At 47.7% G+C, this 16,603-nt stretch overlaps 2 protein-coding genes across 2 annotated transcripts; both read left to right on the top strand.

The window, feature by feature from the left end:
* Window positions 1-807: 807 nt before the first annotated feature.
* Window positions 808-13,690, top strand: CSUI_006652 (uncharacterized protein). The gene has a single exon (XM_068066806.1). It carries the CDS (start codon window positions 1,021-1,023, stop codon window positions 11,776-11,778), a length of 10,758 nt encoding a protein of 3,585 aa, XP_067921216.1. The 5' UTR covers window positions 808-1,020; the 3' UTR covers window positions 11,779-13,690.
* Window positions 13,691-14,124: 434 nt separating this feature from the next.
* On the top strand, window positions 14,125-15,313 carry CSUI_006651 (60s ribosomal protein). The gene is made up of 2 exons (XM_068066805.1): window positions 14,125-14,505; window positions 15,105-15,313. Exons 1-2 carry the CDS (start codon window positions 14,282-14,284, stop codon window positions 15,268-15,270), a joined length of 390 nt encoding a protein of 129 aa, XP_067921215.1. The 5' UTR covers window positions 14,125-14,281; the 3' UTR covers window positions 15,271-15,313.
* The last annotated feature ends 1,290 nt before the right edge of the window (window positions 15,314-16,603 follow it).

The following is a 16,603-nucleotide window of genomic DNA, read 5'->3' as shown; positions in this document are numbered from 1 at the left end:
GGGGTATTCTTCTCCCTCCTCTGCAGTAGGAGGGGACACAGTCTCGATGAAAGGAGTGGACCCTCGTGGCCTTCGCATGCAGGCGAATCCACAGGGAGGTGATAGATACTCCGGGCTCACGACAAGGTATGTATATAGATGCGTGCATGTAAAGGGGAAAGGTATACATGTACATAGTCCGAATGCATGTAGAGATAAGGACCGAGACTCTGTCGAATATTCTATATACTCGTTGTATGCCTAGTTGTGGGGACAGATTTGATCTTCTTATGCTAGTGATTCGACCTTCACTACCTCCTGTAAGTGTAAAGAAGGAAGCCAGCTCCTCTGATATAGATATCCCTTTTCTTTTCTGCTTTCCTCCTTCACTGTTACTGCTGGCCCCGCTAAGCAGTCTAAAACATGCATTTATATATAGCGAGAGTGCGAGCTAGTTGCTGTGACACTAGGTGTACGTACCGTCCGTGCAGAAGTATCTTCTTGTATGCCTGTGCAGCCCATCTCACTTGGGGAATCAGATACACATACATACACTTGAGTGTTAGGCATATACATTCATATATATATATATATATTTACGGCGTACGTAGAACTATCGATACGCGGTATAGCTTTCAAGGAAAGGGCTCATCAGAGGACTTGTCTCTGTCTTTTCCTCCTTTGAGGACAGATGGGAGTGTATGTACACCTGCGTACCCCCTGAAAACAACATGCTTTGCATCTTTGGAGGGTGATCTACCTCGATAGCATCAACATACACTTCTCCCCTCTAAATCTAGATCTCACTCTCTTTATATAAGGAGAAGAAACGGATGAGCATAGCCTTCTCTCTACAGCTAATAGTAAAGAGCGTCAGAGCCAACGTTGAAGCAAATCAGATTAGCACATCTCCTTGAGAAGAAAATTGTGTATTTCACAACGACTGCAGCAACTGATCCGTTTCTTTAGTAGAGACAGGCCCCTCAAATTTTCTCCAAGGTATCATGGCACGCATATCTCTTTCTTTTCTCCAGGACAGCAATGGAAGGAGGAGTAGAAGTAGCAGCTGAGGTTTCTGTGATTTCTCCCCCTCAAGCACTCTCTGGTGTATATACACTTCAACCCCGTTCTCATTTCTTCTCTTCATCATCGTCTCGAAATGCTTCACCTCCGTCTCTCCCTCATGCATCTCAAGACCCGTCAGGTCTCCTTGCCTCCGATCCCCAACAGCTCCAGGAAACGGATCAACAAGGCGAGACAACCGCAAGACGACGTCTTCTCCAGCAGTATCCCTCGAGGAATGAGCCAGCCTCTTCTTCTTCTCCTCCTGCTATCATTTATGCCCTAAACTTTCTTCTCCCTACGGCGAATGGTGGAGACCCTTCGACTAGTCAGGTGACTCATGAGGGAGGTACGAGTACAGACCGTCAAAAGCAGCAACCTTGTCTTTCTCATCCTTCTCTTCTTCCTTCTGCATCGTCTTCTTCTTCTTCGTTTCTTTATCCATCTGGCCCTCTTAAACCCCCTCATCATCATATGGGGGAGAGTGTCTACTATGATACTGGCCGTAGTTATCCTTCAGCACAGAGCATGGGGTCTTCTTCTTATCAACGTGCTGACGCTTCTTCTTCTGGAGCTCTTCCTTCCATCCGTCCTTCTCTCTATCAAGAGAAATCTTCTTATGCTCCGTCTCTAGGAGGTCGTGTGGCCTCTTCATCTTCTCTTCCTTTGCCTTATCCAGCGGGTTCAACGGCATCTCCATCGAGAGGAAGAATGCCAACCTCTGGGGGAATGGGCTGTCCGTCTCTTTATCCTTCGCCGCCCCAGCAACCATTTCCGTCGAGACCAAGAGGAGCTTCGAGTGTCTCTTCCTCTTCTTCTATTCCTCCTTATTCTTCTATTTCTTGTCTCCCTTCCCAACCTCTACCTTGTAGTAGTCTCCCTAGAGGGGGCTCATCTGCCAGGCTGGTCCGTACAAGTCAACCGACAAACTATGAAGTATCTCAATCTTCTTCTTCTTCTCATCTTTCTCCTTCTCTATCTTCACTCCGTCATCATCCAGCAGGAGCACCAGGAGGTCTTCTTCAACCTAATCTAACTACAGCTGCAGGGGTGGGGAATGAAACCCATGAAGGAAGTGGGGCTGATGATTCGAGAAGATATTCTTCCTCTTCTTCTACTGCTACTTCTACGTTTCCTCAGCAGACATGTGAAGTGCCGGTCTCTTCATCTTCTTGTTCTCCTTCAATGGATAGGGTGGTCTCTGTTCCACCACGTCATCTTCTCTCTTCTGCTTCTTCTCTCTCTCTACTTCCAACAGGAAGATTACACGAACCGGCATCAAGTAGTAGCAGTCATCAAAGAATGGGGGATGTACATACTGAAAGTATCTCAGGGAGAGAAGAAGTCCCTCTACCACCCTACACGACATATGATCCTTCTCATTCTTCTACTGCTTCAGCCTCCTCCTCTTCCCCATCTTCTTCATCCTATCCTTTACCGTTACCTCCGGGAGGTCAGGTGGTAGCCGAAGTGAGCTACGAAGCCAAGCACAGAAGACTCTTTGAGAATCTTCCTCTAGGCACTTCAGATCTTTCCGGATTGCCTTTGCTGTATGTACGGAGATATCCTACAGCTTCTCATGCTGCTTCGTCACCCTCGCAACCGCCACTACAGGCAGAGGGAGGAGACGGAGACATGGGAGAGGGTCAGCGAATCTTGCAAGGAAGGGGCACCACCTCTGAAGAAGAGATGCAGAGACAAATGGAGGAAAAGATACAGGGGTTGAATCGAAATGAAGAAGACAGGCGAAGGTTCGAACAGGAGCAACTCATAGAAGAGGAAAATACAAGAAGAAGAACGCGATCGTATTCCTTAATTTCTCGGCCTGTATCTTCTTGTGGTAACGTCTTACAAGGAGAGAATTTGGTTCATTTTCCTTTATCCAACCAAACAGGAAGTAGTCATCTTCTTCATCATCCTCTTCTTCCTTCCTCTGGACATCCTGGAGGAAAGACGGGTCTTCTTCCACCGGGAGGTGTATATACACCAGGAAATGGTATGGGAGGAGGACTGCAAAATTCTTCTTTTTCTCCTCCTCTACATCAAAGCGCTGTCTATTCTCCTCCCTTTGAGAAGGATGGAAGACAGATTTCCTCTTCATCTTCTTTCAGTGTTTCTCTTGAGCAAAGACAACGGGAAGATGAAGGTCTACGTTTAGCTATCGCCCCCTTAGTACGACCTGGAGAAGGAGAGAGACTACCTCAGCCTATATCACCCACTTCGTGTCATTCAGGCTTTCTCTTACAGCAAGGCGATCCATCTTCTTCTTCTTCTCAACACTATCCACAGCAGGTAGAAGAAGATGGACAGCTCCCATGCGATTTCTATTGCAATACCATACCGAGACCCCCCCCCGACGTCTATCCCCCTCCTCTTCAGCTAAGACAACAGCTTCTCTTACAGCGTCAGTATCAAACCCACCTGCTGCAAGAGAATGAAAGCGGAGAATCGAGAGAAAGAGAGACAAACCCCTTACGAGGAGGAATCGATCCTATGTCTTCTTCAACTAGCCGCGAGTTCTACGGAGAAACGAGAGGCATCAACCCCCATCACCCAGGGAACCATACAGTGGAAGGCCTAAGCACAAGAAGAAGACTTATAGACGAAGAAGAAGAAAGAAGAAGTCGTGGAATGAGTATAAATGCCAGTCAACGTTCTTCAGGCGTTTTCTCTTTAGAAGAGACACTTCGACCTTTCTATGGTCTTCGCAATGAGCTCTCTTCAAGAGATCCTCAACCTCCTCTCCCCCCCCGTTATCGCGGCCACAGTATGACCAGAGAGACAGGTCTCCAGTCCTCTCTTCCACGAGGAAGAGAAGGAGAAGAAGGCAGGGAGTCTGATTTCCCTAAGATAAGTTCTTCTCTCGACCAGCGAGGAGGGATAGATGTTTCTTCTGCTCGTAGGACTCTATTGCCTAGGGCGGGTATGAATACAGACGTTTTCCGAGGCAGTATGTCCTTACCTCCTCCTGTACGAACTTGGGCATCTTCTCTACAGAACTTAAGAGGAGAGACCGAATGGCAAGGGGAATCGATGGATTGTGAAAAGACTCTCAAGCCTCTTCCTCATCCTTCTCATCAGCACACCCCCTTCGCTCCTCCTCTCCCTTCTTGTTCTTCTTCTTCTACAGCAAGAATCTCTTCATCTTCCTCTTCGCGTGTCTCTTGTGTGGTTGTTGCTAACGATTCTCACCAAGAGCAACAGAGAGTCAATCTTCATCGGCCATCCCCTTCTTCGGGTCTTGCTCCTCCTTCTCTTCCTCTTTTGTCTTCTCCAGCTCCTCATCCACCGTTGAGACAGCATAGACGAAAGCAACTTGTTCCTCCTCATGAACACCATGAGACTAGAGAAGGAGGAGAAGAAGAAGAATCGATTCCCCATCCATCATCTCATCCTCCTCGTGAAGAACACAACGGCCTAACAAGAGGTGCGAGAAGAGAAGACGAACCTCTCCTTCACCCCACACAAGACACTGCCATGCGACTATCAGAGAAACACCCTGTAGACGTATCTCGAAGTTATGAAGAGCAGACAGCAGAACAGCAAGAAAGAGGAGGATTACCACCTTCCTGTGAAAGAGGAAAGGACTTTTCTCCTGATCCTCATCATAGGTATGCTTTCTTAGATAGAGAAGATCATCGTCATCTCTCTCATCTTGACCGTGAAAGAGAGAGAGATCATGAGTTAACACCCCTGCAATCCAGCCCCAACAGGAGACACTTTCTTCTGAATGAAGAGGGAAGAGCATCCTCCGTCATTACACAGAAATCTTTTGACTATCAGCAGATGGTTCAAAGTCTCGAGAAGACAGAGAAGAAAGAAGAAGAAGTGGGTCTCTTAGTAGAAGCCGAGAAGACGATCAAGAAAGACGATGAAGATATGGGTTACCCCTCAAAGACACATGAATCGAGGGGGATCTCGACTCTTACCACAACCACAGCTCCCCCTGCTCCCTTTGATATCTTACGAGGTGTGAGCGGCCTAGGAGTTGGAGGTCTCTCAGATGACTTCTTCACGACGAGTCAACCTCTCCAACGCCATCCATACACGAGCAATACCTATCATGCTTCTCCTCACACCCAACAGCGACCAGCCCTCTCATCGGCGGCGGCGGCGCCTTCTTCTTCTCCTCCTCCGCCTTCAGATTCTTTGATATGTGAAACAGGAGAAGAACGGGGAAGAGACGGGCATCACCAGAGTAGTAGGCATAGTAGTAGGAGGGCTTCAAAAGGAGGAGAAGAAGAGGAAGAAAGAGAAGGATATTTCTCCTCTTTTCCTTCCTTTCACCAAGAGAAAGAAAGGATGATCTCGGCAGCACGTGAGGGACAAGACCACAGAAGAAAAGCAGGAAGAGGAGACGGAGGAGGTGACTGTCGCGAAGAGGAAGAAGAAGAAGGTGGCGGTATCGATTCTTCATGGAAGAGAAGAACCTCGTTAGAGGGGGATTTCTTCCTTACAACACACGGAAAAGGAAGAGGAGAAGAAAGTGGAATAGAACAAGGAGATCTCGATGCTTGTTCATCGTCATCCCTTCTTATCCCCTCTACAAGTCGGCTACTTCAAGATCCGTCAACAGCAGCTCGGTTTCTTCCTAATCCTCGAGGCTCCCGCCGAATGGGAGCCTCTGATCGCCTGGATTCGTCGTCGTCTTGTTCGCGAGTCCAACCATCTTCTCTTGAAGAGAAGAAAATCTCCTCTTCCGTACTCGATTCGTCACGAGGAACTGCGTCGAGTAGGAGTAGTAGTAGTGGTACCGAGGAAAGAATGGCTTCTCTCCAAAGGAGACAGATGGGAGAAAGAGGAGGAGTCATATCACGTGTACATACACCCGGAGACGAGAATTCTCCTCCTTTTCTTCCTCGTCCTAGCATATCAAGCAACATCAATAAAACCTCTTCAGGAGGAAATCTAGGTGGAGCCGGCATTGCATACAATCCGTGTCTGCCTTCTCCTGCTCCTTCTTCTCCCCCTCGGCTTGTAAAGAACCACTATCTCACAGAACCCTCACCATGTAATAGGAGTCCGGAGGAAGAAGCAGAAGGAAAAGAACAAGCAGGAGGAGGAGGAGGAGAAGGCCAAGAAGACGGTCTGTTTTCCCTGAGACCTTCAATGTCTTCTTCTTTTTCATCTGTTCTGATAGAGAGAGAAAGACACAAAAAGAAACTCCTCAGTCCAACACAGACTTCGATACCTCACCCAAATCTCTCAGGAGACGTGGGGATGACACCCTCTATTCCTCCTGTTGTTCCTTTAGTATCTCGTCCTTCTTTAGTAAATGCCAATAGCATTCCCTCTTCTTCTTCTTATCAGAGACTTACCCGAATTTCTTCTTCTTCTTCCTCATATCGTCCATCTCCGGTGCATCATACCACCACGAACACTTCGAAAGCTTGCCAGTCTTTTCTTTTCGAGAAGAGCCGTTTCCCGGCTTCGACAACCCGTTCCTTCTCTCATAAAGATCGCCAAGAAGATCCTATGTCTTGTAATGAGAAATCTCAAGGAAAGCAGACAAAAGGCATCAGCTCTACAGTGATCTCCTATCAGTCTGCGTATCCCTCGCATCTTAGTACGATGACAAGCTTAAGCCGAAGCGGAGAAATTCTCCCGGAGCCCCGACCTCGATCAAGAGGCGGCGAACCGAGCTATTCTTATCCTACTGCTTTACAACCTCCATCTTCTTCTTCTTCGGGTCGCTTCAAGAAGTTATCGTCAAGAAAAACCTCTCAAGAAGAAGACGATCCTTATCAAGAATGTCCTCGGCTGTCTTTTCCTCTTTCATCTAGAGATCTTCAGACCCCCCCATCTTTGTCTCCTTCTCCATCACCTTCTCTTCCAGCGCTTTCTTCTTCAATGGTCGAAGCTCGCAATTCTTCTCTCATCGAAAGAAAAGACGATATGGCTCTAAATCTCGGAGAAAGAAAAGGAGGGGAAACAGGGATATCTTCCCCTACACCTGTCGTTTCTAACGCCCTCCCGAGTAAGCATATAAGCAGCAGTAACGGTAGTAGCCGAAGTAATAGTGTAACTCTTCATAGTCATAATAGCTCTACACAAAGTAAAGTATCTGGAGGAGGAGGAGGAGCAAATCAAGGAAATGCCGAAGGTCTTCTCTTGTTAGACGTCCAGCCGTCGGAAAGACTTCCACGAAAGATGAAGGAGAGGAAGGAAGGCGATGAGAAGAACCGCCTGATGGATGCGCCCGAGCAAGGAGAAAAGAGAGAATTCGAGTTAAGTACGATCTCTGTTTATCTTGAGGAAAGAGAGAAGATGATCGATATAACTTCCAAAGGACTTCCTCCTCTTCCTTCTTCCTCTATGTGGAGGCATGCCATGAAGCCTTCAACCGGCTCGGGGCGAGGGGATGAAAAGACCGCGGAAAGATCAAGTCTACGTCAGAAGAGAAGAGAACAAGAAGAAGAACACCTGGAGGTCGTAGAGGCAGAAAGAGGAGCTCCAGAACGAAGAGAGAGGAGAGAGATTGAGAATGAAGAAAAGATCACACAAGGAAAAGAGAAGATGACAAGGAAGGAGGAGAACTGTCTACCAACGAAAGAGAAGGAAAGCGAGCGTAACAGGGAAGTGCCTCATGAAGTTTCTAAGGAGAGAAGGAGTCTCTTTGGAAAGGAGGAAGAAGAAGATGAGAAGGTGGAAGAGAGCATATCATCGTCGTATCCTTTAGAGCCGATCATGGAGCCTTCAAGAAGTTTATCTCCTCCTCGATCGCGACGAGGAAGAGTGTCAAGGTGTTTGTCTCCCCTATCTCGTCGAGGTTCTTCTCCTTCAGCCTTTCCTAGCTCTATTCATGCTTTCTATGAAGAGATTTTGTCCACTCCTCAGTTATCTATCGACCCTACTAAAGGCGAATGTCTTCCTCTTCTCAACACATCTGAGAGACACCCGATAGCTATGGATCTGTCTCTACCTCCTTCTGGTGAAAGAACGTCTAAGAGCTTTACACCCTATGATAGAGAAGGAGAAGAAGTCAAAGGAGAACAGGCGTGTGCGATGACACAGTCAAGAGATCTCTTAAACACCTCTCTTGAAGATGAAGGAAGGTCTCAGATGAGTCGTGCAGATGAGAAAGAAAGACGAGAAGCAGGTAAACAAGAAGAAGAAGCGAAAGAGAGAAGAGGAAGTGTTTCTTCATCCGATGGAAGAAAAGGAAGAAAAATCGAGATGTTATGGGAACCCCAGAGAAGTTCCCTACCTCTCCAAAGACGCCCTTTAACTCCTCCCCATCCACATCATCCCTTTGATCAAGATGATGTGAATCATGAGGCTCTCGCGCGCAGCAGGACAACCCTAGAGACTAAGAAAAAAGAAAAGAATGGGGAGAAAGAGAGAAGGAAGGAAACACATGGAGAGATCTCTTCAAACAAAGAAAACCCACTTACCTCTACACCGGAGCCGCAGCAGCAATTCTATGTCTCCTTCCCTATCTCTCCTCCTTCAAGGCATGGTGCTATGGATGAAAGGGACCAAGTTGCAGAGGTCTTGATAGAAGAGGACAAGAGCAAGAAGAAGAAGCAGGTCAAACCAGAGAAAGAAGAGAATCTCAGCGATGATGGTGGAGAAGAAATCGAGAAGAAGGAGTGTTGTAGTCAAAGGGGAGAACAAGGAGATTGCCCAAGGAAATGCGATGATCTTCTTCTGATATCTTTCTCCCTAGATGGGGACAAGAGTGAAGTCGTAGTTCCAGGTGTATGTACACCACGTATACCAGAAGATAAGAAGAGAGCAACTCCTGTTCGGAACGTAGAGGGAGAAAGAGTTTTAGAATCGGACTTATTGAAATCTCGATCACGGGGGGGTCGAAGAGAAGGGAGTCCTGAACTTGTAGAAGAAATAGTGCTTCTGGAACAGAATGAAGAAGAAGAAGACGACTCGCCTTTCTTTTCTCCTAGAATTACTCTTACTACACCACCCAAAAGTCAACCTCCTCCTGCACCTTCTCATGTCCATCACGAAGTCTCGAATGCACCTTTTCATGAAGGAGAAACCTGTCCAAATGTCCCTAGTCTTTCTTTTGTCTCTAGTGAAAATAACTTGGATTCTTCTATCTCTCAAAAGACTCTTGCCCCTTGTCAGCAGCAGGAGCAGCAGCCCACAGCCTTCCCGATTTCTTCTGACTCTCCTCCTCATCTCATACCGACGTCTTTGCCTCCTATTCCTCATCCTCTTATTTCGCAATCTTCTTCGGATGTCTCAAAGCATGGTACTTTATCAGAATACTTTAGTCAGACGGAGCACCATAGTGCATGTCTACCTATTGAAGAGCCTTTTCCTTCGTCAACTTCTCTTCCTGTATCGGGAGGAGAAGGAAGAGAGAAAGAGGAAGAAAAGAATGAGAGAAGAAGTCGACAGGTCGATGGAGAGATGCAGCATCAAGAAGGAGACTTTAATCTAATTAGTCAGACTTCATCTTATGATCGTGTCTCACGGCTAGGGGCCATTCATTATACGGTCGATGTTGACGAAGACCTAATGACTACTCTTCATATAAGAAGACAAGAAGAAAAAGATTCAAAGAGAAAGGATGAAAAAGAAGGGGAAGGGGAAGAGGAGAATGGATGGATCGTCAAAGGAAGATTTCTTGACGCGGCATCTGTAGATATCTCAACCACCATGCCGTCTCCGACGGCTCTTGTAGGAGGAGGAGGAGACAGGAGTCGACGACGTCCCCATAGGGGGGGGAGAGAACATCGAAGAAGAGAAGAAGACGAAAGAGGAGAAGGAGAAAGAGAATCTCTTTCACTCATCGAACGCGAAGAGGAGGAAGAAGAAGAGCTCTATTCATCTCCGGTCGAAACTTCCTTGGCCTCCCCGTCTCGTGTCGAAGGAAGAAAGAGAGGCGATACTATGTATTACTCTATACAAGAAGAGAAGTGTTTCTTCGTTGATATGTCTAAAGAGATCGATCATACAAATAGATTGCCGAAGAATGATCTTAAGATGAATCTTACGGCTTCACAGGCGTCATCGAGGAGAGTAGAAGAAGAAGAGAAACGACATCGTGAAATAGAAGCGGAAGAAGGAAAGAATGGTACGCAGCACCTCAAACTCCCTCATTCCAACGACAAGAAAGAAGAACAAGATAAAACTCTGTTGAACGACCGTGACAGTCTTCAGTCGAAAAGTTCATCTTCTCTTCACCCGAGGATGAAAGACCTCGCAGAACCTGAAGGGAGTAGACAGAGTCATGTGCATCTTCACGAAATGGAGACTTCTACAATGTTGGTAGATTCTTCTTCGCATTCTCTCCCACCTGCAGCTAGTATTACCCAGACAACTGCAGCTATTGCCGCCGCCTCTATCGTCAGAGCTGTACGAGCCGCTCAAAGAGAAGAGACTGTCGAGTGTCTCCAAGCGGGAAAGCTAGCTGTAGCTGCGGCGGCTGCTACAGCCGCTGCTTCGGGGACGGCTCATTCGGAGGAGATCTCTTTACGTCGACCTACGCTAGGAGGGAGAGAGAGAAGAGAAGAAAGGGGAGACGATAAAGAAGACATCGCAAAAGAAGAGAAACAGAAAGATGAGAAAGAAGAGAGAGAGAGAACCGTGTCAGAAAGAGAAATAGAAGATAGTCACACTCCTCGTTATAGACCAAGAATCATTCCTAGGACACGCAACGTGGGGAATGAAGAAGAGAGAGAAAATGGAGAAAGAACCTCTTTCGAACAGCAGAGTAGGAGGGGTTCCATAGGGTCGGTTGAAGAGACAAGAAGATCTACCAGAGAAGGGGGAGAGAGAAGAAACTCGACCTCTCTTCATGAGAGAGAGACTGATCGGAAGACAATGTACATGTCTTGTGAAGGCACAAGCGTACATGGGCCTAAGCCTGTAGAAGAGGACGTCTCAACTGTCACCTACGGAGTGAGTGAGAAATGCGTAGATACTAGAGGGGATGTTGTAGCCTGTCTCTTAAGTCGCGATAAGAAGCTCGAACGAGGAGAGACACCCGAGTATCGTAACACGTGTCGCTCACTTCCTTGCTCTATCTCTCATGAGAATGAATATGATATGGTGAACCAAAGTCACTATAGTGAAGCTAAGTCTAGTGAGAAGAATGTCTGTCGTTCTATTCCCTGTTCTTTCGAAGAGACAGCTATGTCTCTTCGTCCGAGAGAAGTAGTCAGCGATGATGGAGAAGAAGAAGAAAGGATCGAAGTTCTTCATAGCGATGAAGATGAAACTCCTATGTGGAGGGAAGGCACCAACAGTCACAGTCGTCCATCCAATAGAATTGATGAGAATCGAAGAAGAGGAGAACAAGAGGGCCAAGAAGGACAAGAAAGATTCTTATCTTTGCCTCAACCCACCTCCACAAAAACGCTTGTACAGAGAGGAGGGGGAGGAGGAGGAAAAAGAGAGAAGATTCTTGACGAAGAAACTCGACATGATACAATGAGAGATGGAGAGAACGCAAGGATGGGAGGGGGAGGTAGTAAGAGCTGGGAGAAACTGAATATGCGAAATTTGACTGTATCTACAGATGATGCGAATGAACTAGATGACGGGATACAAGGCGGAAGTGGGAAGATGATGGTCCCCACAACAACCGGTCCTGGTGGAGAAGGAGGACGTCTGTTCTCTTTAGATGCAAAGAAGGAGAAGAAAAGTTTCCTCTACGATGAAGAAGAAGAAGAAGACAACAATGGTATAGAAGATATATATCATGAAGAACAAAGAAAAGGTCACAGTACGAGGCTGAGTAGGAATCTCCCATCCGGCACAGGATAAACAACGACATCACGGTGGATATCTGGTCTTATGTATATATATATATACGTTGATCGTACATATATATATATATGTATATATGTCTATGTAGAGCTATCTACGATCAACTCTCTCAAGACAACATCTGTCACATCCATCAAAAGGTACTCTAGACATCTCCCTATCTCAGTGTATATTTACGCGTAGGTTTAAAATTTATGAATGGTTCGGGGGTCAAAGCCTGTATGTCTGTGGGGTGGTGGAGGGTTATGAGGGGCAGGCGTATGGTGGGGGACCCTTAGGGGTATGTCCTGCAGATAAAAAGATGAACTCTCTCTGTGAATGGTCTTGGCATTATATATGATAGCATCAAATCTTCTAAGGACTGTATTCCCCTACCGAGTATACACATATATCTTTATAGAAGACTTTCTACTTCTCTTGTTAAGGGAGATCTGAGATCATTGAGGAGAAGAAAAGAAGATGTTTCTTTCCGATGAATCTATAGACGATTCATATGGACTTGAGCAAAGAGGGACCGGGAGGCCCAGCTCTAGAGGGGTGATGACGGCAGGAGAAAGAGGGAGGAGGAAATCTTTTCTGCTCTTTTATGAAGTTCATTCTGATGGGGCTCTACAGTTGTATGTAGATCTCTATTATATATCTATACACCTATACATGTTTGGCCAACGAGAAGGGAGGAAGAATAGGAGATCTCTTTCTAAAAATAGATATCTTCTTGTAGAAGACTCCGATTGAGAGGGTAGAGACAGAAGTGTCTGGACGTTTCATGTGACTTTGATCTCCTTTCATTTCCTCTTCCTCTCTCTTCCCTGGTGTTGCTTCGCCGTATAGTCTTCTTCTTCGTGAAGGAGAGACCCGAGACGGATGTTCGCAACAAGCACTAGTACTACTACTGATTGAGGCGTACAATGTGTTTCACGTCTATTTCTCTTCTAAGAATGGAACCTCCATGTCATACAATGCAAGGTGGAGGGAGGACAAGGAAGAACTTTCCGTGTCGATAAGATTTGAGCCTTTTCTCGTATCCTCTGTCGTTCTACATTTGTGTGCTGCACCTGCCATCCGGTCTGCTCTTTGGAGGTGAGAAGATCTTAGGTACGTAATGATCAACTTTCGCGTTGAGAGGAAATCCCTATAAGTGGGATTCATCTAGATAGAAGGCTGCGAGGGGCAGAGCGTACTACTTGCTCATTCCAGAGGGATCTTCGCTCTCTACCTGACGGCTCCCTAGAAAGGCCGAACGGCTCGGTACTAAGTACCCTGTGTGACTTTGCGGCGTGAGCTAGGATGGTAGCAGTTACGCCTGGCTTTGGGATGCCGAGGGCAAGAGCGTGTGTGGGCGCTCTGCTGACCCGCGTGTCTGTCCTCTTTGTAAGAAACTTACTGTCGTTCCTGAAGATACCATACCCTTACAAACCTAGCCTGTCTGTCACTTCTCACGAACTCAAGAATTTCACGTGCATGTTAAATAGACTGTGGAAAAAAGTCTACCCTGTCTAGGTATCTAACGCTGAGAAAGCGGTAGTACCAGGTGAGGAGAATGCCTTAAGAAGCATCTCCTCCATTTCTGTCCTCTCCCATCCTCTCTGCACTCCTCGGTGCTCTTAAGCCACACCCCAGGGAAACGGAAGACACATAAACTGGAGGGGCTGAGTTATGAGTCGACACGGAACTGTAAACATAACAGATTTGTCGGGGAGGTTGTTGCTAGGGGAGTACTGCATAAGATATTTTTCGAGAAAAAATTGTAGATCCGTCACCTCAAGAGTCGTTTCGCTTGAAAAGAACAGGAAGGGTCTTGCTACCTGCTGCAGCCTGTTTCCGAGACCTTTTTCTTGAGAGACTGATACATCGGATGTGTGGTGCGCTCTCGATTGCACGGTCAAACACACTGCGTAACTTATGGAAGAGAGACAGAGAGCGGTAGCGCGACACAGGCGTTCCTTTAGTATGTAAAAGGCGCCCCCTCGCATTAAAGGCCCTGGGAATTTGAGAGACGTACTAAAAGGAACAACAGCAGGACGAGGGAACCGTGCTCGACGGGGGCGATAGAATTGCCGCTATCCGGGAACAGCTGATTGGCTATTGTAGTCATCAATGTACCTTTGAACTTCGAATCGCTGTGATTAGTCTCCTTTCGTTGACAGCTTGCTCCGTCGTTCTGCTCTATGGTTGGTGAGCTCTTACGGTAGCAAAACCGAGTCCTTGAGATCTCATTCACACCCGCCTCGATTGTAGGAGAGGACGGAAAGAAGTCCTTCACAACGTGAGCAAGTGCATGCGTGGTGTGGGGGAAGCCGCCGACGACAGGGCCGGGAAAAATCGCGACCACCGCTACTGTAAAGAAACACTGTCCTGCGCTTGGGTTCGCGTTTTTGGTTGAATGTCTCCCGTTGGTCACCCCACTGAGCAAGCGTGGAGTTCCCCTTTCTGAGAACCTTTGTTTGCCTCCGCTTTTCGTGTTATCTTTTTTGGGGTCCGTCCGTGCTTCTTCATCAAGATGGTGTCGTCTGAGTTGTTGTGGCAGTGTGTTCGACGGAACCACTGCTTTATTCGCAAGTTCAACGGCATTACGCTGTCCGCGGAGCCGATGAACTTGACCAACAAAAACACACTCAAGTTCAGTGGGATTGCTCACAATCAGCCTCTTGGACTTAACAGAACTGGAGAGAACTTCAGTGGTGTCGCTCTAGTCACCAAGCAAAAGCGTGGCCGGAAACTGAGGTACGTTGTATGGCAGCATGCGAGCCGAATGACGGAAAAATATGGTGGATTCATGCTTTCGGGGTGGTTTCCTTCTTACAATATCAGTCTCTGTGGAGCAGCTGTTTTTTAGACGTGGTTTGCCTACTTGAAAGTCCAAGGAGGGAGCCCAGATTGAGGACCGGGTGTAGCTGATGCCAGTTCAGGCGTGTACAGCAAACGACTGCGGATGGCGTTGTTGGGCGAGGGTCGCTGATCCTCCAGTAGCTCTGCCAGGTTGTTCTCAACGGTATTTTTTTTTTGAGAGCATGTGTTGGTGTCGCTCCACCCCTTCTCTGTTAGGGTGTAGTGCACTCACTAGTGATAAGTATCGATATTTTCGTGTTCACTACCTCCCCAAGGCTCTTGGTACAACTGTGGCAGCACGGGTGGGGCAATTTACACGAGTGGTGCTCTGTCGTGATAGCTGTTTCGGCGTTTCCTGAGTTTCTGTCCAAGCTAGCATCCTGATACAGCAATTCAGAGCGATCTGGATGGCGTTACTTCTTGAGCGCGCTTGTACCGCAGAGTGTCTCACTTCCGTTTGTTCCCCCGTTCCCTGTTGGTATTTGCTGTCTCAGGAAGCCCCGCAAGGTCACCCAGGTCCGCAAGTTTACGAAGAGCAAGAAGGAGATTCCCAAGTTGCTGAAGGTGGTTGCTGCTTATCGTCCGGATTTGCTGAAGACTGTGAACAAGAAAATGAAGAAGTTGATCCGAACGGGTAACTCATCCAACAAGAAAGAGTAAAAGAGCTGTTTGGATAGGACGTCTGCGTCTTTTTTCTGCGACACCTGCGTGGAGTACTCAATGTTTGCCCGTTGCCTCCCTCTAGGGAAAACAAACGCACATGCGGCCCGTGGTCCCTTCTTCTTGTCTCTGAACTTTAGTCGTTTCCTTTACCTCTCGTACTGACGAAGACAGGATGAAGAGCGCTTCGGCGCAGAGAGGGAAGTCTTCTTCCACTGGTGCGACGTTGCTTTCCCGGAAATCGTTGTCATTTTGATAGCCGGTAATGTACCAAAGAAAGCCCGTGAATCTCGCCTAGAGACGCAGAGTCGCCTTGCCGACAAGCCCGGCCGGGGGCAAATACGTTAGCTTTCCGGGGAAGCAGGATTGGGCAGATTCTGGATTCAGTTTGACGTATCGAGACTGTTTCTAGGATTCTTTCGGGTCCGGTGTACAATCTCAGCTTTTTTCTGTTGACCGATCTACGGGCTTGCAGACTCCTGCCTTATCGAACAGTGTGAGAATTGATAGCTAGAGGCACCGTTGAGTTGGTAGCGGTAGACTACATCTGTTAGCGTGATGCCGGCGCAGTTCGTAACGGGGCTATGAAGACGTCAGACGTTTCCTTTCTGCTGGAAAGAGCGGGTGCGGTACGAAGGCAGCCATGAACTGAACGAGGCGCAACGTCTACCCAGAGCAGAGTCGGGCCGTAGGTGGCGGGGCGTTTGGCACTGTTCGAAGTAGCTGTTGTACAAACAGGTTCTCTCGTGTCGTTTCATCGGACGGACAACTCACCCGAGTGTCACCGGGGGCCTCAGAGTGCATGCGCGAAGCCTGCGGGGTCACCAACGAAACCCGCGATGGCGCTGCGTGGGATTCATGTCTCACACGAAGCCCGTAGGTGGCACCCCCGGAAAAATAAAAATCGGGCTTTCTTCCGAAAGTAGTTGCCTAGGGCTTTCACCATTCAACGCATCTTGGGATTCCAATGCTTAGAACACCCTTCTGCTTGTTGAATGAGGTTTCGACTCCTTCCCAATGTAGGCCTGTCCATCCGATCAGTCCAGTCTCTGTTCGGCTTTCGCGGACCCTCCCGTCTAAACCGAGATTGGCCTTTCGGCTTTGAGAGCCGCTTCCTGGAAACTCATTTCCTGGCAGGGGAGTTGGGCTAGCGCCGCTGCGCGTAGCCGATTCACATTCGCTGGACCGTCACGGTATCCGCTGTTAGTGTAAATCCAATTCTTGTGAGAAAAAGAAAAAACTGCGGAAGGTTGGATCGCTTTCGGGGATCCACGATGCCGTAGAGAGCATTGTACTGATGAAGCGGAGACACGCGTCACGGGGAAGCGTTTAG

Source organism: Cystoisospora suis, assembly GCF_002600585.1.
Source record: "Cystoisospora suis strain Wien I chromosome Unknown contig_3398, whole genome shotgun sequence".
NCBI classification, from domain to species: Eukaryota; Apicomplexa; class Conoidasida; order Eucoccidiorida; family Sarcocystidae; genus Cystoisospora; species Cystoisospora suis.
The sequence above is the reverse complement of the archived record's forward strand: the minus strand, read 5'-3'. Positions and strand labels throughout refer to the sequence as shown.